Raw genomic sequence first — 24980 nt, forward strand, 5'->3', positions numbered from 1 at the left:
AACACCCAGGCTGTTAGCAGGCATTAAAAGGCCATTCACACCACCGGCGCAAGTGCTTGAGTTGGCTGCCACCACAGCTGAGCATAGGCTTTGTGGGGGTCTGCTCCACTCAAGTTCTCTTTCTCGCTTTCCATTCCTCTCTCTCTTTCTTCCTGGGCTTTTTTCAAGGCAATAAAAAAAGGCGTGTTTCCATTCCAACTCTCACTCCCCATCCATGAACTCTGCTCAGAGAGTTTTGCCTGACAATGACATATACACATGTATTGTCTTTAGGATTCAGTGAGCTGTGTTTGAGGGTATTACCTGCGAGAATCAACAGTACGTACATATATCAAAAGAGGGGATTTGCTAATGCTTCTCTGTAAAATAACAGGGCTTGAGCTCTTTAAACGGTTCTGGCATTCTCGGTCTAGGCCCCATATTTTTCATATTAAGAGATCTGTAAAGTTGCTTTGTGACATAAGAGCCTGTGGCCACATCCGCTGGCATCCAACAACGAGGACAGGTCTCCACCCCCCCCCCCCCCCCCCCCCCCCCCCCCCCCAATTGGCTGACTGACCATCATAATAAAGCCTGAGCCAATCAGGGACATAGGCCACATACTGTAAAGCCTGCTACAGCCCTGAGCCATGGGGGCACAGCCAGAGCTGAGGTGAGAGGGTTGGTTATGGATAGCTTGGGATCGGGTGAGCTGAGTTGGGCATTCACCTTGGGTGGCAAATGGAGAGATGCTGTTACTCACCCTCTTCCTCCCCCTCCTCTCCTCCCCTCTCCCTCCTCCTCCCACCCCAGGCAGGTGGTCTGGCACATGGCTGACATGGGGCATCAGAAACCAATTACCCCGGCTGCTTACACACTGACTTTTCTGAGCCAAGCTAAACTCACATATCTGAATGGCCCTGCGTGTTCAGACGCTTTCTTAATTACTCTCCCTCTCTCTCTCCCTCACTCTCTGTCTCTGTCGCCTTAGCTTTGCTGCCGGAATGCTGATGGTGTGTAGAGTCTACTCACAAAACTGAGCTCCTTTCTCTCGAAAAGTGTCTTTGTTCACAGGATAATCATTTAGGCTATGGTACAAGGACGACTGGACAATTAACACTATACTAGGGTATCTATACAGCGTCTCTGCTATTTGCATGTACTGTGTGTGTGTGTGTGTGTGTGTGTGTGTGTGTGTGTGTGTGTGTGTGTGTGTGTGTGTGTGTGTGTGTGTGTGTGTGTGTGTGTGTGTGTTCTTGGGAATGCATGTACTGTATAAGCCAATTGCTCCACCCGATCACCATTAATCCATTAGTCCATCAAACTCTTTCCCACACAGACCCACATCTGTGATTCAGACAGCACAGAACACACATTCACCTCCGAGCCCTGCGAGATCCCTGCAAGCCGACACGTTTCACTGCTAATCTGTTTGCACAACTGTGGTGGAACCACAGGCCAATTACCCATCACATGATGCACACCACAGAGGCAGCTTCAGAGAGGCAGGCCTGTCAGAGAGAGGTGAGAGAGCCATGGACCCAGTTTACAGTATCTTAGTAGGGATACATAAAACCCCTCGCTCTACTGATCTCTTCTCTCTCTCCTTCATGTTTTCTCCCTTCTCTGTCTTGCACACTCTCCTTCTCTTCTCTGCCCTGCTCTCTCTTTTCTACTCTCTTTTCTGGTCTCTCCTTTTCGGGCCAGCACTCTCCTGCTCTCTCCTTCTCTACCCTCCTATCTCTGGCTCCTCCCCCTGCTCTCTCCTTTTCTCTCAATCTCTCCCACACTATCTCCTCCTGTCTGCTGTCCTCTCCCTGTTTGGGGAGATCAGGACATATATAATCCCTGAGCAACCACTGTCCTCAGGGACTACGGCTGCAGCATTTATTTGGTAAATGTGATGTCTCAACTCATTTGCCTTCTATAAACACTGTATTAGTCAAAAGTTTGGACACACCTACTCATTCCAGGGTTTTTCTTTATTTTTACTGTTTTCAACATTGTAGAATAATAGTGAAGAAAACAAAACTATGAAATAACACATATGGAATTTTTTATTTCACCTGAATCATGTAGCAACCAAAAAAGTGTTAACTAAATCAAAATATATTTTATATTTGAGATTCTTCAAAGTAGCCACTCTTTGCCTTGATGAGAGTTTGCACACCCTTGGCATTCTCTCAACCAGCTTCATGAGGTAGTCACCTGGAATGCATTTCAATTAACAGGTGTGCCTTGTTAAAAGTTAATTTGCGCAATTTCTTTCCTTCTAAATGCGTTTGAGCCAGTCAGTTGTGTTGTGACAAGGTAGGGGTGGTATACAGAAGATAGCCCTATTTTGTAAAAGACCAAGTCCATATTATGGCAAGAACAGTTTAAATAAGCAAAGAGAAACGACAGTCCATCATTACTTTAAGAAATTAAGGTCAGTCAATTTGGAAAATTTCAAGAACTTTGAGTGCAGTCGCAAAAACCATCAAGTGGTATGGTGAAACTGTCTCTCATGAGGACCGACACAGGAAAGGAAGACCCAGAGTTACCTCTGCTGCAGAGGATACGTTCATTAGAGATGCCAGCCTCAGAAATTGCAGCCCAAATAAATGCTTCACAGAGTTCAAATACCAGACACATCTCAACATCAACTCTTCAGAGGAGACTGTGTGAATCAGACCTTCATGGTTGATTGCTGCAAAAAAAACTCTACTAAAAGACACCAATAAGAAGAAGAGACTTGCTTGGGCCAAGAAACACGAGCAATGGACATTAGACCGATGGAAATCTGTCCTTTGCTCTGATGAGTCCAAATTTGAGACTTTTGGTTCCAACCGCCATGTCTTTGTGAGAGCAGAGTAGGTGAACGGATGATCTCCGCATGTGTAGTTCCCACCGTGAAGCATAGAGGAGGAGATGAGATGGTGTGGGGGTGCTTTGCTGGTGACACTGTCAGTGATTTATTTAGAATTCAAGGCACACTTAACCAGCATGGCTACCACAGCATTCTGTAATGATACGCCATCCCATTTGGTTTGCGTTTAATTGGACTATCATTTGTTTTTCAACAGGACAATGGCCCAACACACCTCCAGGCTGTGTAAGGGCTATGTGACCAAGAAGGAGAGTGAAGGAGTGCTGCATCAGGTGACCTGGCCTCCACAATCACCCGCCCTCAACCCAATTGAGTTGGTTTGGGATGAGTTGGACCACAGAGTGAAGGAAAAGCAGCCAACTCCTTCAAGACTGTTGGAAAAACATTCCAGGTGTAGCTGGTGGAGAGAATGCCAAGAGTGCGCAAAGCTGTCATCAAGGCAAAGGGTGGCTACTTTGAAGAATCTCAAATACAAAATATATTTAGATTTGTTTCACACTTTGTTGGTTACTACATGATTCCATATTTGTTATTTCATAGTTCTGATGTCTTTATTATTATTCTACAATGTAGAAAATAGTAAAAATAAAGAAAAACCCTGGAATGAGTAGGTGTGTCCAAACTTTTGACTGGTACTGTATTTAAACTGTTCCAGCGAGCACAAAAGAGAGGTAGAGAACATTTGCCTTTGGGAGAGGGGGGAAAAACTCCACTGGTGAATGACAGGTGAAATTGAGTGGAGAGACAGAGGAGAGAGAGAGGAGAAAAGAGAGAGAAATCTCACATCTATTTTGTTTTGGTAAAACCTGCCCAGTGAAGAAGGTAAAAGGTTTCCTGTGTTTTTTGCCCTTTCTCTACCTCTCTTTTCCACATCCAAATTGAGTCATTTATTTTCGTTTCTTTTTCCTCTTGCTCTGACTCTGAGTGGCGTGGGTCTGCTGAATCTACCTCTTTTCTCATGCCCCTCCCCTATTATGTTTCTATCTCCTATTTCTCTATATCTACTTTTCTCTCTCCCTCACCCCTATTCTCCTTTGCGCTCCCTCCCTCCCTCCCTCCATTCTCTCTCTCCTCTCCCTGTTTCCTTGCTCTCAAGGTAAGGCCTATAGAGGTCACACGTCAGCAGAAGGGGAGCCAACATTCCATAATCCCAAATCCCAGCTCTACAACTGACCTGAACAATAGAGCACAACCACTAACCTGCGCTCCACCATTGAGCCAGTCACAGGGAATCATGTACGACAGCAGAGAAGGTAGGGAGGGAGGGTGGAGGGATTGGGGGATGAGGGTCATTTGAGGGGCAGAGAAGAGGGTAGCTGACTAAACTCAACTCCATGGAGAAGGATGTTTCTGATGAATTCCACCAACGAAGTAGAGCAGAGACCAGGCTTTGTGGATTTCAGCTCCGACTACATCGATTCGCCCAAGGTCAATACTTCAAAAAATGTCAATTATAAAACGTGTCGCTTACCTTGAACCTACAGTATGTTTGTCCTCTGTAGATGCGTGCCTTTGTTTGCTAAAATCCAAATGTTTTAATAAACACTTCATCCAATACAACAACCACAGACAGTTCCCTTGTTGAGATTTAATTGGCACATCTGATTAACATTTATCGAAAAAGTATGGATTTCAGCAAACAAAGAAAGTCAAGTAACTACAGAGGACAAACATAGGTGCAATGTAAGTTATGTAATAATATTTTTTTTTATATATGTTGACCTTAGGCAAATCGATGTAGTCAGAAATTCATTTCACAAAGCCTGGTCTCTGCTCAACTCCAATGGTGGAGATTATCAGAAACTTGGAGTTGAGTTTAGTAAGCTAAGGAGAGAGCATCCTACTCCCTCTGGCTCTAAGAAGTGCCTGGGAATAAAACTTTGAAAGGTGAACCCGAGGCCTGAATTCAGCAAATTCCTGAACTCTTCCGGCAGTGGAGGGAACATGGACGTAGAATGTGTTTGTCGCCCAGAGATTAGCAGTTGGGGTTTTAACAAAGTGAAACATTTTCATGGTCGCAGCATTCTTTCTTTGTTATTAAGCCTCCCCATTGAGGGCCTGAGCTGTTGTTTTTGCATGGGATTTCAGAACGCTAACCCCACGCTCAACTGTGTTTAATCATATTTCAAATGCACCAAACATGCATGCACGCACACACATCATTAGGTACAGACATACACATGCAAACACGCACACCAGTGGAGGCTCCTCAGAGGAAGAAGGGGAGGACCATCCTACTCAGTGAATTAAACATTATTTTATTTAAATTAAACATTTAAAAAGTTATCCTTTTTAGATAAAACTAAATATATTCACGTCACCAAATACCTGATTAAAACTCACTATTTTGCAATGAAGGTCTACAGTAGTTTCAACAACACACTCTAGGCTAGCACCATGGTGTAGCCGGACAGCTATTCCTGTAATGAACACGAGGGGAGACAGAGAGCTGGTTTCAAGCGCTGGTGTTTATTGCAAAGGAGTACAGGAGGAGGGAGGTCCAGGGGCAGGCAGAAGGTCATACACAGGGGGTCCAAAAGAGCAACAGTACAGGCAGGGAAAAGGCTAGTAATGTAGTCTGGGAGATCAGGCAATAGGTTGATAACAGGAAATCCGACTAAAGTACAGGCAGGGAATAGGCAAAAGGCATCGTTAGCGAGGCAGGCAAAAACTATCATACACAGGAGGAGTAACTCACGGGAAATCCAGAGCTCAGAAAGACGTGTGTCTCAAAACAAACAATACCTCACAGTGATGGGGTGCAGAGACCTGAACTAAATAGTGTGTGATAGTGACATAGTGTGTGAACAGGTGATTAGAATTCAGGTGATTGGGATCTGGAGAGTGAGCTGCGTTCAGGGGATCTAGGTGTTTGAGGGTGGGAGCTGGAAAGTGAGCTGCGTTCAGGGGATCTACGTGTTTGAGAGTGGGAGCTGGAAAGTGAGCTGCGTTCAGGGGATCTACGTGTTAGAGAGTGGGAGCTGGAAAGTGAGCTGCGTTCAGGGGATCTACGTGTTTGAGAGTGGGAGCTGGAAAGTGAGCTGCGTTCAGGGGATCTACGTGTTTGAGGGTGGGAGCTGGAAAGTGAGCTGCGTTCAGGGGATCTACGTGTTTGAGAGTGGGAGCTGGAAAGTGAGCTGCGTTCAGGGGATCTACGTGTTTGAGAGTGGGAGCTGGAAAGTGAGCTGCGTTCAGGGGATCTACGTGTTTGAGGGTGGGAGCTGGAAAGTGAGCTGCGTTCAGGGGATCTACGTGTTTGAGGGTGGGAGCTGGAAAGTGAGCTGCGTTCAGGGGATCTACGTGTTTGAGGGTGGGAGCTGGAAAGTGAGCTGCGTTCAGGGGATCTACGTGTTTGAGAGTGGGAGCTGGAAAGTGAGCTGCGTTCAGGGGATCTACATGTTTGAGGGTGGGAGCTGGAAAGTGAGCTGCGTTCAGGGGATCTACATGTTTGAGGGTGTGAGTTGGAGGCATATTGGATAAAGATAAGAGTGAATGGTGATAGTTGAGCCTTTTTATGATATTATTACATTCAAATATGTTTCTTCAAACTACAGGAGACGGAGGAGGTAGATTATATATTGTTTTCTTGGTTTTAGAACTTTATTTTTTGTGTTTAGTTATTTCAATTTATTTAAATTTGCCTTGCTAACTTTAGTAGCAAGTAGCTAGCTACCAGAGTGCAGTTTTCTCCACCAGAATGGCTAGTTAATGCTCGCAACAATGGAGTGGACGAGTGGGAAAGTTCTGCTAACAAGGTCAACTACAAGGAGCTTGCAGATGTAATTGAACGTTAAGACGCTTTACTTGCTGAGCATATGTAAGTTTGTACTGCCTTCTCTGGGACGTCGAAATCAATTCAGAATGATTTGATTGCTTCCAAAGCATCATCCATTAAATGAAAGATTATAAAGAGTAGGCTTTCCACTTTCCTCTGGTATTTATTTAGCAAAGGTGATAACACATCATCACTCTGGACAGACACAATAAATAACTCTTTACATAAATGTTTCATTATAGGCACACCTAAACATTAGAGATCTGACATGCTGTATGGAATGAAAACGAGACGATTATTCAGTATGATCAACTGTAGGCTACTAATAATAACATCTGCATGCAGCCTATCCATCCTGTCCATCTGGTCAGGGTAAACAAATTGGTAGCGTTACGTATTTATAGTCCATTTGTTTGTCAGGAGAAAATGTGAATGTGATCAAATTTGGGTTATATGCAAATTTGGGCAGGCCTGGTTGCCTAGACCTTTTTAAATCCCAAATTATTACCTGGAATGAATCAGTCAACATAATAGTGATGTCATAGACAGACATGTGTGTAAATGTTTTATTAGGCCTACAGTTGCATAGGCCTGCGCTATACAAACATGCATAAAGGAAGCTCAGCCCTGTGAGTTCTGTTGTCCATCAGTTGTTGTCTCTGTGTCTGGGTAGAGGAAACCCCCCTGTTAGTCTAGTCTAAATATAATTAATTTGCTGCAGTTTGACAGGGTTGTCATCCTCCCCATGGCCAGGAGTTTTTTCCAGGAGATGAAAAACGGACCTGGTTAGAAAAACGGATCCCATCATAGCCAGTATAAAACCTTTTTAAAACTGATTATTCACTGTCATAGGGTAGGGTCCGGAGTTTTCCTGGTTAGGTTACCAGATACGGAAAAACTCTGGGCCCAAGTGGGATAGAATTGCCCCATCACTCTGGGTCCTATTGTGCCACCAGTCTGCTCGCGGTCATCAGTTGTCAGGTATGTGGATGATAAGGGCTTTATGCAGGAACATTTCTTGAGCTATTTTGATGTGTCAAGTGGGAGAGATGCACAGTCTGTGTTTGACTTTGTGAACTCTGAGATGTCTGAGCTTAACTTCATGGAGAAAATTGTTGACCAAACCTATGGTGGTGCTGCTGTAATGGAATGTATATACTATTTGTATTTACAGTTAAGTCCCCTCCTGTTCCCTGATTAAGAGGTGATGACCACTACCGTTGTCAACTCTCCTGACTGAAGCCACGTCTCATGTGTCCTCTCCTCTCCAAGCAATGTGAGTAGACCTGCCAATTTTCTATGTAGAGTAGTGTGTTTTTTTGTGTTTTTTGTCTTCACAGTCAAATCCTGTCCTGCCCTCAGTGGAAGAATTGAGCTCTTCTCCAACACGTTCCATTCATGGTGAGCCTGTCCTACACTGAAGCCTCTGAACACCTCAACCACTGTCCTACACTGAAGCCTCTGAACACCTCAACCCCTGTCCTGCACTGAAGCCTCTGAACACCTCAACCCCTGTCCTACACTGAAGCCTCTGAACACCTCAACCCCTGTCCTGCACTGAAGCCTCTGAACACCTCAACCCCTGTCCTGCACTGAAGCCTCTGAACACCTCAACCCCTGTCCTGCACTGAAGCCTCTGAACACCTCAACCCCTGTCCTGCACTGAAGCCTCTGAACACCTCAACCCCTGTCCTGCACTGAAGCCTCTGAACACCTCAACCCCTGTCCTACACTGAAGCCTCTGAACACCTCAACCCCTGTCCTGCACTGAAGTCAAACCTTTGAAAACCTCAACTCATGACTCATACCCTCATTCAACCACTGCTGTGATCCCTTCCCAACACTGTGTAAGTAGCCCTCTCATTCCCATTCCCCATAATATTGTACTATAAATGTCTCTATGAAATGCTTTAGGTTAAAATAATTAGATTTTTTAACACTCTTTGTCGTCTCCGTGCAGTCTGTGCTTATGCTGTGGGTCTCCCATCCTCCTCAATTTTTCACCAGCCTCCACTGACGTACATGCAAACCAACACACACTCCCACCTCCAGACACACTATGAAGTCATGTATTCCAGTTACACCCTTGCCGATCCATCAGAGACGGGGACGTGGAGTGAAACATGACCTTCCTATCAGAACACTGTGAAGGATCTCTTCCTTGCTGATAACAATGTGTTAACACTGGTGGGCACTGCAGCTATCCCTTCCAGCCCTGACCTTACTACTCCATCACTGGGTCAGCCCAGAGCCAAGCTGGACCCAGGGATCAACGTGTTCTCATGAAACTATCCATCAACAAAAATAACTTTGACTGAGCCGAGTGCTTTTAAACATGGATGAATGGGATTTGGACTAACTGCTCTGCTGTCATTTCTCCCCACAGAGCTCATTGAGTTGGTACCAGTGCCTGTGTGTTTGAGGCCTTGTTAATGTCAGTGGAGCCTGCGTCCTGCCCTCCCTCCTTGCTGGCCTGGGGAGGGACAAGGGGACTGGGGGGGGGGGCGGGCGTCGATCCACACGGTTGCGCGGGGGAACAGCGGGAATCAGTGGATTTATGTGCACCCCAGTAAAAGTTTATGAGAGGAGCTCCATTTCAAGAGCTCCAACTGGCGGGTTTCACATCAGTCTGTGGGCTGGGGTGGATGGACGACCTGAGTCATCACCACTCTGACTCTGTCAGTGGCAGTAGAGGAATAGTCTGGGGTGTGACCTCAATCAGGACTGATTCAACAAAGAAAATAGACAGTCTAAGAGCATCCCTGCTTAACCAATCAGCCTCAAACAGTTATGGACTCCTTCCTTAAAGACTCAGAACTGAGTTTCACTTCCTCTTTAATAATACACATGATTGGTACAGAGGTGCGGAGTCGAGCACGCTTTGAGAGCATTGAGAGCGTTAAAGGGGTGAGGTGGGGTGAGGTGGGGCTGAGTGGAGCTGAGGTGGGGCTGAGGTGGGGCTGAGGTGGGGCAGGGTTGAGACTGGGGTGAGGTGGGGCTGAGCGGAGCTGAGGTGGGGCTGAGGTGGGGCAGGGGTGAGACTGGGGTGAGGTGGGGCTGAGCAGAAGTGAAGTGAAGTGCTTCACTGGGGTGTGTATAACTGGGGACAGGGAACAGAGGGCAGAGGAAACGCATGGGTCACATTAAAGCAGGGTTCAGTCAGAGGCCTACACTAATGCACACCCAAGAGCCCTTGACAAGCCTGCCTATGAGGGTGACACACGCACAAACATGAGCCTGCACACACACACACACACACACACACACACACACACACACACACACACACACACACACACACAAACACTTAATTTCTCAAGGCTAGTGATCTGTGACTGTTAGCATTTGTGCACAGACAACAACACACCAACACCAAGTCATGGAGCGGCAATGTTAAGGTGGTTGTAATGTATGTGATTCAGATCTGAGATGGTTATCACGCTCTGACAGACAACAGGGTTCCAGGCAGGGAAACTGTGGTTGCTCAGGAAATCACTGAGTCACATTCCTGTCTGCGATCAATCAGCCGCTACCTCAGACAACCCAATCCAACCTACCCTGCCAGGAAAAAACATGCCCCTGCCCAGAGGCACAGTGAGACCACCTCCAAATCCACTGTTTTGTTTCCATTGTTTTGTTGCCCCTAGACTGATCTGCTTGGCGTTTGTTACCCATGTTCTCATTGTCTGTGTGTGTGCGTGTGTGTATTTCACTGCATGGGTCACTGTGGTGAGTGTATGTGAGAAAGAGAGACAGTATCATGAGAGAAAGAGCAGGCATAGGAGGATAATGATCCATTGAGTGACGTGCGGCCATTAAAACAAAGATAGGTACCCATGTTCCGTTTGAAACAGGAAAGGGATGGTTTCAGCACTGGGAACCCAACGGTATGGGATAGAGCTCTCTCTAGCCCACTGTCTCACTATAGTGGCTACCTCAGTGACAATGTGGTGAATCCATTACTTATCTACAGTAGGTCCTCTCCTCTGGCCAGGTATTCAGAGGTGGGAGAGGGACATGGTGTTTCTCAAGACCACAGAGATATGGCTGTATGGAGTAACCATAGAATGGAATAGAATAGAGATACCAAGTATTATCCTTGACCGGCAAGAAACTGTCCAACTTGTGTCTAACTGAACCAATAGTATATGACCTGTATTCACCCCATCTCTTTGATGTCCTGTAGCTACAGTCATCACTCCCACCACTCACTCTACATCCACATCTGGCCTCTCTTCCTCACTGGGTTCCACCGTAAGCCACTGTTCTGGCCAGTGTATAATAGCCTAAGTGGTTCTGGGTAGCAGAAGGGCAATTTAGTCATTAAGAAGCCAATTAAGTCATTAGAGCGGTGGTTGGCCCTCCGCCTGCCAACGGAGCCAGGAAATATCCTGTCTGATACGTGTTGCCCGGCAGTTTTCCACATATTTGTACTAGGAGTCATACGAGGCTTGACATCATCCTCTAACGTCACTCGTAAAGAGTGAATATCTACCCGTGTTTCCTTTGGGGTTTCTTTCCAACATTGTAACAATCAATGTAGTAGCAGAGTCGTAGTACTAACCATGGTAGACACATAGTAGGAGAGGCCCGGTGTTTGAACTATACTCTCCTACTCTTCTGTTCTGTGTGTTCAGATCCAGGTGTGTACAGTTGAGCAGTGGGACAGCGAGAGCCCCAAGACATGGAGTGAGAGAGAGGGAGGGAGGGAGCATGGAGCCAGAAGGAGCCAGGTTAGGGAGCAGAGGAGACAACTGTTTTTTCCATCACTTGTCTCCAGGCCCTGTGGCCAGAGGAGCGCTTCAGACCCATACTAACACATCAGCCATGGAATGTAAATATTTGACTAAAGACCAGGTTATATGTTACCTAATTCCTCCCTTTAAATATGCATTATTTATACGAGAGCCATCCAATGAATACACTGAAAAGTGTTCTGTCATGATTTGATATGATACCCGGGAGATGTGTGTTTTGAACACAGCTTGTCTTCATCAGTGCTCTCCGTGACCCTGTCGAGACAAGGGAGATCTTTATTTCTCTGGTCACTCAGAGTATCATCTCAGACTCAGCGTATCATCTCAGACTCAGCGTATCATCTCAGGCTCGGCGTATCATCTCAGGCTCGGCGTATCATCTCAGACTCGGCGTATCATCTCAGACTCGACGTATCATCTCAGACTCAGCGTATCATCTCAGACTCAGCGTATCATCTCAGGCTCAGCGTATCATCTCAGGCTCAGCGTATCATCTCAGGCTCGGCGTACCATCTCAGTCTCAGCGTATCATCTCAGGCTCAGCGTATCATCTCAGGCTCAGCGTATCATCTCAGACTCGTGTATGTTCTTCAGTTTAACACGTATTAAATTAGAGAAACAAAATTCTGTGCATGCATAGGAAGGCAATGCCCACGGGGTATTTTTACCAACCTAACCACAATATGTGAGAGGCCGATATTGTATGCTATGTCAGCACAGCAGAAAGTCTCAACCTAAAGTCTTTGCTAGAGCAGAGAAGGACTACTGAGCTGTGTCGGGGGCAGGGCTGATTGAAATAGACGTCTCTGTCACAGTGCACCACAGGGCACCCCAAGCTCCTGCTGAGGAGAAACCAGATCTGTCCATGCTGAGGAGACTCCCTCTCCAGGTCACAGTGTAAATCGCAACAAGCCCTCACTGTCTCACGTCAGAATTAGGCGTTCATCCATGTTTCTCAAATGTTACATTTCAAAGTGTTTCAGGTTGAGTTAGGCATTAAGTCCAAATTCTTAAACTTAGGCATTAACTCTGAATAATTAAAGTAAGGGTTAAGGTTTGGGATAGGCTTAAAACAAAAATATCAAAAACAACTTTCTATCGCTGGATTCGAACATGCAACCTTTCGAACCACAGGTAGATGCTTACACCCATCCGCCATCCCCATCCAGAACGCCCTAGCAAAACCGACAGCACTCACTGTTGCCCCTAGTGGCCGGTTTCCACGTCATCTCCTGATGTCCTCAGACATGGATGGACGTCCAATACTGACTTATATCACGGTGACCTGCCTGGAAAACAGCCCAGTAACTTAGCCTTTTCTCTTCTGGGGCCCCTGAACGTTCAGCTCCTAACTCAGAACTCAAGAGTCTCCTCACTGCTCTGCCAGCCCAGTCGCCACCTCTGGCCTCAACACAGAGAAGGGGGGCACAGCTGTGATGTCATCTCCCGCTGACAAGGGCTGTGCTTCGGCTGCAAAGTGAACCAGAGTAAATAAATAGGGGTATTTATACACCAGGCCAGAGACGGAGAGACGCAGGCAGCAGAGGCTCAGGTCTACATGTAGATATAGATGTAGTGCACTGAGACGGGGGAGTGGGAGAGAGGTGCCTGTGGTTGTTGTTGACTTTTTCAGAAAGCGTCTGCTGGACGGTGACCAGCTTGCACCCCTCTAGAAGTCCTAGCTTCCTGCAGGTTCCCCCTCGCTGTGGATAGCGTGCCTTTGGAGAGTGGTTGGTGCTGGCTGGCCCACCCATCTGTCGGCCTGTATCGCCCTCCACAGCTCTGGAGAAACATGCTCTCCCCAAGCCTTTGTTTCCACAGCCTCACTGCTGCCTCACTGCTACTGCAAACAGAAACCAAAGTTATATCAGGTCTGTAAGTGCGCCAGAGCTCCATCTGTAGGGATAATTTTTTTTTTAAATGTGGCGTGGATTAGAAAACCAGTCACTATCAGGCGTGACCACCATTTGCCTCATGCAGCACGACACATCTCCTTCACATAGAGTTGATCAGGCTGTTGATTGTGGCCAGTGGAATGTTGTCCCACTCCTCTTCAAAGGCTGTGTAAAGTTTCTAGATATTTGCAGGAACTAGAACACCCTGTCGTACCCATCAATCCAGAGCATCCCAAACATGCTCAACAGGTAACATTTTCTGGTGAGTATGCAGGCCATGGAAGACTGGGACTTTTTCAGCTTTCAGGAATTGTGTACAGATCCTTGAGACATGGGGCAGTGCATTATCATGCTGAAACATGAGGTGATGGCGGCGGATGAATGGCACCACAATGGTCCTCAGGATCTTGTCACGGTATCCCTGTGCATTCAAATCTGTAACGGCAGATTTCCTCCTCTTCGTCTGAAGAGGAGGTGTAGCAGGGATCGGACCAAAACGCAGCGTGGTAAGTGTCCATATCGTTTATTATAAAACATAAACTGAACACTAAGAACTACAAAACAATTAATGTGAACATGAACGAAAACCGAAACAGTCCCGTGTGGTGACAAACACAGACAAACACCCACAAACCAACAGTGAAACCCAGGCTACCAAAGTAGGATTCTCAATCAGAGACAACTAACGACACCTGCCTCTGATTGAGAACCAAACTAGGCCGAAACAGAAACCAAACATAGAAACACAAAACATAGACTGCCCACCCCAACTCACACCCTGACCATACTAAATAAAGACAAAACAAAGGAAATAAAGGTCAGAACGTGACAAAATCGGCATCAATAAAATGCAATTGTGTTTGTTGCCTGTAGATTATGCCTTCCCATACCATAACCCCACCAACACCATCGGGTACTCTGTTCACAATGCTGACATCAGCAAACCCCTCACCCACACAATGCCATACACGCTGTCTGAGAGCATACTTCTCCAGCTGCCAGGGGTCATCGAAGGTGAGCATTTGCCCACGGAAGTCGGTTATGACGCCGAATGGCAGTCAGGTCAAGAAAGACCCTGGTGAGGACGACAAGCACAGAGATGAGCTTTCCTAAGACTGTTTCTGACAGTTTGTGCAGAAATATTTTGTGCAAACTCAGTTTCAACAGCTGTCCGGGAGGCTGGTCTCAGACAATCCCGAAGGTGAAGAAGCCGGATATGGAGGTCCTGGGCTGGCGTGGTTACACATGGTCTGCGATTGTACTGCCAAATTCTCTAAAACAACGTTGGAGCCGGCTTATGGTAGAGAAATTAACAAATCATCTGGCAACAGCTCTGGTGGACATTCCTTCATTGAACATGCCAATTGCATGCTCCCTCAACATTTGAGACATCTGTGGCACTGTGTTGTGTGACAAAATGCACATTAGAGTGGCCTTTTATTGTCCCCAGCACATGGTGTACATGTGTAATTATCATGCTGTTTAATCAGCTTCTTAATATGCCACATCTCTCAGGTGGCTGGATTATCTAACAGAGATGTAAACAAATTTGTGCACAACATTTTAGAGAAATAAGCTTTTTGTGTGTATGGAACATTTCTGGGATCTTTACATGTTGCGTTTATATTTTTGTTCAGTATAGAGCAGAACTTGACCGCTGCAGTAGACAGAGATAGAGAGGATTTTTTTTCCTAATTTATGCTGCTGCTCTTTGCTTTTCACGAGAGTGGCACACATACTGTAGCTTGTTGGCCAATCATAAGTCATCAAAGTGGCAATAGTCTGCAGTCATAGAGCCTCCACGAGGGGCAAAAGTTAGGAGATTAGTTGTTGTTTGTAACTGTGTAGGACGAGAAAGCGCATGCAGCCTCAATTAGCCTAGCTTAACTAGCCTCTCCCGGTTTGATGCTGTCAACACAGGTACTACGTAATCATATTGGAAGATAAATAACCTAGCTATGGCAGTTATTAGTCTACTATTGCGCGAGTCGGCTTGTTGGTTGCAGTCTCTCATCTCTCCCTCCTCCCCATTCCACGTGTCACTCGCTCACACTCACAGTAGCCTACACACACACAGCACTGCCCCTGCTAGAGTGTCATCTACCTCTACCTCTACCTCCTCTATCTCGCACTTTATCAGATCCGATTAATAAAGTAGCTTCAAAATGGACTTTTCTGCTGCTTCCCTCTGGATCAGACGAGGTCTATACGGAATGGGTCCATTTGGAACTCTATATTTAAAAAATGTATTTATGCATTATGCATTATGCATTTTATTTATGCATCAGTTCCGGATGGGAAAGCACCATGTCCATTTCAGAACGGGTCCAACTTTTTGGCCACTTCTCTTTTTCTTTAGATTTTACCCCTTTTTCTCCCCAATGTTGTGGTATCCAATTGTTTAGTAGCTACTATCTTGTCTCATCGCTGCAACTCCCGTATGGGCTCGGGAGAGACGAAGGTTGAAAGTCCTCCGATACACAACCCAACCAAGCCACACTGCTTCTTAACACAGCGCGCATCCAACCCGGAAGCCAGCCATACCAATGTGTCAGCGAAAACACTGGTTGGCGTGCACTTCGCCCGGCCCACCACAGGAGTCGCTGGTGCACGATGAGACAAGGATATCCCTACCGGCCAAACCCTCCCTAACACGGACGACGCTAGGCCAATTGTGCGTTGCCCCACTGACCTCCCGGTCGTGGCCGGTTACGACAGAGCCTGGGCGCGAACCCAGAGTCTGGTGGCACAGCTGGCACTGCAGTACAGCGCCCTTAACCACTGCGCCACCCGGGAGGCCAGGGTACACTTCTCACCATGGGGGAAACTGTTTATCAGTTATACCTCTCATCTGGACAGATCACTTCCTGTGAGGTCAGGAGACCTCAGTGACACCACCACACTGTCCCCATGCTGAGGGGAGGGGACGGGATGCGAAGCTGGGCTAGCCCATGCCCCAGGGCCAGCTGCACAGTTCCAGGTCACTGGCTGTGCATGGGCCAGGTGCCTACAGTATGAAAATAATTATGGCAGATGAAGAATCACCATCGGAGACCCTCTTGATGACGCGGGAGCGGCAAGTTACAGGATATTGTAATCAGCTACGTTTATTGGGAACAAATGATATGTGGATAGTAGGGTTTGGAGCTGTCAGATCTAGCCAACACAGAAGAAGTAGAGCTCATGTTTCAGATTAGGGTTCGCACTGACATGACCACAACCACGTGAGTTAACATAACATAAAGACACAACACAACTGCGTACATAAAACACACACATACCCAAAAACACAACACACACACACAATGTTTGTTGTAAAGGCAGCACATAGGTCTTTTCTGCCAGAACAACAGCAACAAGCATCAGAATGTTTACCCAGATTTCTCCTCTAAAGTTTAGAGAGAACGCTCTCTTTCCCCCTCCCTCCCTCCCTCCCTCCCTCCCTCCCTCCCTCCCTCCCTCCCTCCCTCCCTCCCTCCCTCCCTCCCTCCCTCCCTCCCTCTCTCATCTTTCTCTACCCCCTCTCCCTCCCTCCCTCCCTCCCTCTCTCTTTCTCTCTCGCTTTTCCTCTCTCGTTTTTTTCAGTCTGTCAGCCTGACCTCATCTTTGTTCCAATCAACCATAGAGAGAGATCCAATCACCATAGAGAGAGATCCAATCACCAAAGAGAGAGATCCAATCACCATAGAGAGAGATCCAATCAACCATAGTGTTCAAATTACATCGCAAATTATAATTGACTATAATTGTTTCCACGTCTCTTTCATTTCAGGTTTTGAACTCTTTTCATACAACTTGAGATGGTTGATAATTTGCTTGCACGAAAGTCCAAAAGTCCATTATGCTACTGAGTTTATTCAAGTTATTCATTATGATTTTAGAAAAATAACCTCCAACAACACAAATGTTATCCAACAATACACCTGCTGTAACGGTTCTCCTCCTCATCGGAGGAAGAGTAGTCAAGATCGGACCAAAATGCAGCGTGGTATCTGTCCATGTTAATATTTAATAAATCAACCAAACACTGAATAACAAAACAACAAAGAGAGTGAACGAAACAGTCCTTTAAGGTGCAACAACACAAAACAGAAAACAACTACCCACAAATCAAGTGGGAAAAACAGGCTACCTAAGTATGATTCTCAATCAGAGACAATGATTGACAGCTGCCTCTGATTGAGAACCATACCAGGCCAAACACATAGAAAACCAAAACTAGAACAACACATACAGTGAGGCAAAAAATGTATTTAGTCAGCCACCAATTGTGCAAGTTCTCCCACTTAAAAAGATGAGAGAGGCCTGTAATTTTCATCATAGGTACACTTCAACTATGACAGACAAAATGAGAAGATAAATCCAGAAAATCACATTGTAGGATTTTTTATGAATTTATTTGCAAATTATGGTGGAAAATAAGTATTTGGTCACCTACAAACAAGCAAGATTTCTGGCTCTCACAGACCTGCAACTTCTTCTTTAAGAGGCTCCTCTGTCCTCCACTCGCTCCACTTGTTATCAGTATAAAAGACACCTGTCCACAACCTCAAACAGTCACACTACAAACTCCACTATGGCCAAGACCAAAGAGCTGTCAAAGGACACCAGAAACAAAATTGTAGACCTGCAACAGGTAAGCAGATTGGTTTGAAGAAATCAACTGTGGGAGCAATTATTAGGAAATGGAAGACATACAAGACCACTGATAATCTCCCTCGATCTGGGGCTCCACGCAAGATCTCACCCCGTGGGGTCAAAATGATCACAAGAACGGTGAGCAAAAATCCCAGAACCACACAGTGAATGACCTGCAGAGAGCTGGGACCAAAGTAACAAAGCCTACCATCAGTAACACACTACGCCGCCAGGGACTCAAATCCTGCAGTGCCAGACGTGTCCCCCTGCTTAAGCCAGTACATGTCCAGGCTCGTCTGAAGTTTGCTAGAGAGCATTTGGATGATCCAGAAGAAGTTTGGGAGAATGTCATATGGTCAGATGAAACCAAAATATAACTTTTTGGTAAAAACAAAACTCGTTGTGTTTGGAGGACAAAGAATGCTGAGTTGCATCCAAAGAACACCATACCTACTGTGAAGTACGGGGGTGGAAACATCATGCTTTGGGGCTGTTTTTCTGCAAAGAGACCAGGACGACTGATCCGTGTAAAGGAAAGAATGAATGGGGCCATGTATTGTGAGATTTTGAGTGAGATCCTTCCATCAGCAAGGGCATTGAAGATGAAACGTGGCTGGGTCTTTCAGCATGACAATGATCCAAAATACACCGCCCGGGCAACGAAGGAGTGGCTTCGTAAGAAGCATTTCAAGGTCCTGGAGTGGCCTAGCCAGTCTCCAGATCTCAACCCCATAGATAATCTTTGGAGGGAGTTGAAAGTCCGTGTTGCCCAGCAACAGCCCCAAAACATCACTGCTCTAGAGGAGAGCTGCATGGAGGAATGGGTCAAAATACCAGCAACAGTGTGTGAAAACATTGTGAAGACTTACAGAAAATGTTTGACCTCTGTCATTGCCAACAAAGGGTATATAACAAAGTATTGAGATAAACTTTTGTTATTTATTTTCCACCATAATTTGCAAATAAATAAATTAAAAATCCTACAATGTGATTTTCTGGATTTTTTTTCTAATTTTGTCTGTCATAGTTGAAGTGTACCTGTGATGAAAATTACAGGGCTCTCTCATCTTTTTAAGTGGGAGAACTTGCACAATTGGTGGCTGACTAAATACATTTTTTGCCCCACTGTAGAATGCCCACCCCAACTCACACCCTGACGAACATAAACAAGAAACATAACAAAGGAACTAAGGTCAGGACGTGACACCTGCCTTATAAAAATGTCCCTTCCCTGGAACAATAGAAAGGCAGGCAGTCGTCCAATACTTTGTATTGGTGATTTACTCATGTTCTCATTGGAAATAACAGGCATTACACCAAGAGTTAATGATAGAGTGTTAGCTCCAGGCTGTGGTCATTAGAAATTAGACTTATATTATCCCTGCATCCTGTATACTACTACACTGAGAAGTTCATGACTTGGCCTTGCAACATTGCTCCGTTGTAGGGCAGTTGTGTTCCAGGTTCCCATGCATGTGCAGGGCAGCTGTATGTATGTGTGTGTGTGTGTGTGTGTGTGTGTGAGTGTGTGTGTGTTTGTGTGTGTGTGTGTGTGTGTGTGTGTGCTCTTTGACAGCGTAGTTAGGAGGTGCTGATGAAAGAGGAGAGGCTGTGTGGGCCCAGTGCCTCTCAAATTAGCGCAGGAGCCCCGCACCCTGTCACTCGGGAGGCCCAGGCATGCCGGGCTTGTGTGTGTGTGTGTGTGTGTGTGTGTGTGTGTGTGTGTGTGTGTGTGTGTGTGTGTGTGTGTGTGTGTGTGTGTGTGTGTGTATGTGTGTGTGTGTGTGTGTGTGTGTGTGTGTGTGTGTGTGTGTGTGTGTGTGTGTGTGTGTGTGTGTGTGTGTGTGTGTGTGCAGGGGAATAGCCTCCCAGTCCTAGCACATCAAAGACATGCTTGGACCTCCCAGAGTTTGAAAAAATTGACTTGAGTTGACCTCCCCCTAACCATTCCTGGGCCATCCTTTATTTAGACCTCCATGTTACCCTTCCACTACAGCCCTTCCAAGGAGATATAAAACACGGATATTCCCCATGTTTCTGTCATCAAGTCATTTGGTTATTCTGTCCATCTTTCAGTGTTAAGTTACAGAGCAAGATACTAACAGTGGTTGTATCATAGCACCAAGACAGGCAGTCAGCCCAGTGAAAAGAGGACTACCCGTCCCACACAGTCTTTTACCTCACACCTTCACTAACTTATGTTACACTTACAGCTGTCAACGTCACACCTCGTCAGCTGATTCAGCTCTCGTGTCTGTTTTGTAAGGCTCAGGCACAATAATAACTTTAAAACCACATACACAGCTTTGAAAAATACTGTTTCTAATCATATTTTTCTCCTCCCATTGTCATCTTCTACATTCTCCACTAACTCCTCCCAAGACTTCCCTTCTATTAAATCTCCCAACTCCCTGCCCCCAGCCGCCAACCAAATGCATCCAACAATCACATATCCTCCAACTCCAATGATCATGTCCAAAACCCACCCCCTCCACAGCCCCCTCTCTTACCTGGGAGAAGTTAAGTCCGTTGAGGGGGTGACACTGCTCCTCCACCCGCTCCACCGCTCCTGTCCTCTTCCCCATGCGGTCGGCCTCCTGGGCCAGGAACAGGTCCAGTACGGGGGTCCCCCGCGACCTCACGTCTGACTCCGTCAGAGAGTTAACCATCAGCATCACCCACACAGGCCTCTTCCTCTCCCAGTTCCCTGCAATGGCATTGAAGAGGTAGTCAGCGTACAGCCCCCGGCCCCGCTGGTCTGCCGTCATCCAGTAGGGCATCATGTGCTTGACATAGTCCAGGTGGCGTTTGAGGCGGCGGTACAGGTCCCGGGGCAGCAGGGTCTGCAGGTTTTCCCCGTGGGGCAGCAACTGGCAGTTGGTCAACTTGGAGATGGTCAGGGGGTCAGTCAGGTCTAGCTCGAAGAACACGTTGGCGCTGGTCTGAAAGGCCCGTTTGGAGACATCTGGGATGAAGTCCCACACACGGGTATAGGGCACATGGATGGTCCCAAAGAGATAGGAGGGGGGATAGGGAGCTGGGCGCTCCACCGTCCAGAGGAAAGAGTTCATGTCGGTTTGCTATGGGGGCACAGGGGGGTTGAGGGGTAGGATGGGGATGAGGAGATGGGAGAGAGAGTTTATGACAATCAGTATTTGAATAGAGTAAATTAACCTTCTGAGTAAAGGCCATTGACAGTAGTTAAGTCAAAAGTACTTTTTGTGATTTAGTGATTCAAAACAGGCTTTTTAGTTGGTTGAGATACAGGTCAATGCAATAGAATCTGTTGAAATGTCAGCTGGAGATAAAGGCAAGGGACTCAATGAAACCTTGTCAGCTAACTTCCACTGTGCTGCTCTCTGTCTGTCTGCTGTTCTGAGGCAATGAGTTTATAGTGAAGCTTTCTCCTTGTAAACAGACCCCAGTGTATTGTTGAGGTGCATAGCTGTGCTGCCAATGCCTCTGTGAAGCTGGGAAGCTTTTCAAGGGTTGCTACGGCAGTATAAACATACTGAACCATATAAAACTGCTGCAACCCACCTAACTGGGATATCCTTTACTTGAGGAAGTACTTTTTTGCAAAAGCCATTGGATAGCCTACACAAACAACAAAATGCACACAAATAGGCCTTTGCTGAACATTTTGACAAACGTGGCTACTGTATCTGGTTTACTGAACACTATAAAAGTCTGATCAAATGGAAAAAGCTTTGTTTATGTGTCTATTTCTTACAGTTCATTAACATTCCAGGGATTTGATGAGGGTCCTTATGCCTTCTTTACAAAAACATCCATAGATCATAGCTCTGCAAAACATAAGTCAAACCATAGAGATGCTGGTATGATGCTGGGATTGAGGATTTTTTAAATTTGTATCAGTAGCTTAGCAGTTTCGCTGGGTCCACCAACATGGTCCAAAAATGTTGCTGTCTTAGAACTCATTTCGTGACATTCTACACATTTTGCCATGAGGCTGAGAGAAAATGTTGCTGTTTTAGAACTCATTTCCTGACATTCTACACATTTTGCCATGAGTCTGAGAGAAAATGTTGCTGTTTTAAAGCACAGTTCCTGTAATTCTAAACATTTATTTCATGACTTTCATGATATGTTCATATGCTATCTGGGAGGCCAAGCCCCTTTAAATGTTTATTTATACCCTAATTCAATGAAAACTTCCCCAGTTGTAATAACAATTGTAATGCCAATGCCATGCTAACATTTGTCATTTTCAATTACATTTTTTAAAGGATTTCAAAACCCTGTCAAAAGGTATTAAATATTTGGAAATATTATTGTTTTTGCAAGGGATTGTTATTGGCATAAATGTAATTTGTATAATTTTAGGCCTAATTATTGCATTGAACTATGTTTTATACTAAAATGCTTGCACATCCTCTCAAACTTGCAATTTGTGATTAAGACGTTTCAAAACGTTTCTTTGGAAAGGATTTTCACATTAGCATAGCCTAAGTACAACAAAATAAATGCATGGGTGACGCCTACAGCTCTGACTATTATATTTTGACTAAGCTATATTTTGGCTATATATTTTGGTAACTTTATACATATCATTTGTTAATCATTAAATCGTCAAACGTCTGTCCGTCTTCACCGAGACAGGAAGACTTCTTTACGATCGAATAAGGATAGTTGAAGTCCGTTTTACTTGACTTGGCCGAGCCCAGACCTGAGGAGAGCTCATCGCCCGCTGGTTGTAGCTCGCTCCGGAGCACTGATGTGAACAACTCAATTTTATTGGGTAATTACTTTTAACACAAAACAGATACCTCTGTACTGACGTATTACAAATCACATGAAGGGGGAACAACATATACAGTTCATCCCTGGACCCTGACAACAATGCCATTATAAAATGCAGGTTAAAAATACTAACAATTTCATTATTTTGTGGACTATGTTGTAGCAATACTATCAAGTCAACCCTGAGAAATATTTTCAATAATGTATTATAACACATGTGTATTATATTAATAGATCACATCATGCCCCGTTAAAATGAACTGTAATGAACGTTATTACTGCAGTCATGTAATTCCTGTTATGATGTAGGCCTATTGCGTTTCTATCTGGGAATTTCTGCCAGTCATGTAGACCAGACCAGTCATGTAATCTACGCGTACGACACGCATTGTCTCTATCATCAGCACAAGAGAAGAATCAGAAGAAAATGAATTAGAACCATGAGAAATGCACACTGAGAGACATACAGACGGGAGCATGTGCAACATGGTCATGGCCAGATAAAATAACACTCCAATTAAATGAATTCGAATGGGCTGACTCCCTTTGTGAAAACAAGCCCATTCCATAATTTTGCAAATATGCCCGATAACTGTTTTAATAGGTCGTGTTTCATTGAAACTTGATCCGTTTGGATTTAAAGGTAATTGAAACTTTTCCAAATAAATGTATGTAAAGTCAAGTCACCCGTTTGTGTTCCCCACTATCTTTTGTCATATAAACAGGCATATGGTAGGCGCGCATGAACCATATTTCGCTTGGCAACTGCTTCCATTTTTCAGGCCCAGACTTATGTGAGGAAACTCAAGAATAGGCTATGTCAAGTAAAATAACGTATTTTTGAGGTGCCATTGGAAGCAATTATGCTGATTGGAAATTGTTTCAATTATAGGCCATGGGCTTTCCCTCTTCAACTTGTAGGCTACAGGCCTATTAACGAAGCCTTGAAATAATGGATTAGCCTAACAATATATGATGGCATAATAATAATATTAATAATAACACATGTGATAATTATACTATAATAATACGGTGGCCTAATAAAGTTGCTATAAACATAATTATTGCTCTTGTATTTAACGTGTAGGTAGTTATTATAGCATGTCAATATTTCCATGACAATACAACTCAAAACTTGTTGTTGTTATTGTTAATTTGGTTGTTACACAAAACTCAATAACTACACAATATCTCACTATTTTTATATTGGCCTATCCGCTGCACATAAGACAACTTATTCAGGAACACTGTGTAAGCAAATTGCGTTTATTTAAATTGTAGAATTGGTTGTAGCCTACAGCCTACAGCAGTTGTAGACTAGACACATACATTTGCAATTAACCCAAAATATTTAGCTAAAAGGCTTGAGTCTATCCATTCAAGGGCATCTTCATGTGTGACATTGCCTCATGACATTACTGAAACAGGTAAGTAACTGTAATTACTCCGCACAACTTACCGACTTCGGTGGGTCACATTGCCTCGGTCTCTCGCGGGTGTCCCGGGGTGCGACAGCGTGCAAGAGAGCGGTAAGCAGGAACCATCGAAGTCCTTGCGGACAGACCATCTCGAGATGAGAGGATAGTGGTGTCGACAGGCTGTTGTAGATACTTCAACCTTCCCCCTGTCTCTTTCTCGCTGTTTACTGGCTTTCGCCTCCTAACATGTAACAAAATAGACCCGTAGGAGACAGGGTTCGGCTCACATGTGCCATTCGGAAGGAGGACATAGATCATTCCGACTCTCCGCCATTCCCAAACCCCAGGCAACTATTAACGGGCTACGCGTTCTACTTTCCCTATCTCTTCTCACTCGGCGCTGTCCTGTGTCAGTCGGTTTTTCAGCAGTTGCAGAGGAAAGTTTTCGCAGTGCGCTCTAGAAGTTTGAAGCCTGGCTGGTTGAGTGGAGGAGGTGGTACGCTTAGAATATTTTCCCCAAATGCTTATTTTAAGAGGAGGGGAAGGTAGGTTTTGAGGGGAAAGGGAGAGCACAGCTTTGCGCGTGAGTGAGAGATGATATGGGAGATGGAGTTATTCAAACTGTCATCTGTAATTCCAGTGCTTAAAACCCTGCACGTATCAAAATAATGCAATGCCATGTTGCCAACCACTGAAAGGGCAGGTGAGACAATGTTGCAATGCCAGTCTGGTGCCTTTCAAGCCAGGAGTCCTTCAACAAATCTGAAGTTATGTTAAACATGTCATATGTTTCATTTTCATTTGGTTCACATGTATCACTGTCATTGCTTGTTTGACAGTTTTTGCACAAGAGTTTAATATGGGCCCTTAGACCCAGTGTCCAAG

General features: G+C 45.3%; 1 protein-coding gene across 2 annotated transcripts in view; it reads right to left on the minus strand.

Annotated features, from left to right (window-relative positions):
• Window positions 1–24662, minus strand: part of trabd2b (TraB domain containing 2B) — a 94643-nt gene extending 69981 nt beyond the window's left edge. Inside the window, exons 1-2 of one of the 2 annotated variants that reach the window (XM_036978104.1) lie at window positions 24137–24662; window positions 20424–20993 (exon numbers count right to left, since the gene is read on the minus strand). In XM_036978104.1, coding sequence (XP_036833999.1) covers window positions 20424–20993; window positions 24137–24244 — 678 coding nt within the window. In that variant the 5' untranslated portion in view covers window positions 24245–24662. The remainder of the gene's footprint in view (window positions 1–20423; window positions 20994–24136) is intronic. The other variant, XM_021603941.2, reaches the window with a different exon arrangement.
• Window positions 24663–24980: the final 318 nt, after the last annotated feature.

Source organism: Oncorhynchus mykiss, chromosome 5, assembly GCF_013265735.2.
Source record: "Oncorhynchus mykiss isolate Arlee chromosome 5, USDA_OmykA_1.1, whole genome shotgun sequence".
Lineage (NCBI taxonomy): Eukaryota > Metazoa > Chordata > Actinopteri > Salmoniformes > Salmonidae > Oncorhynchus > Oncorhynchus mykiss.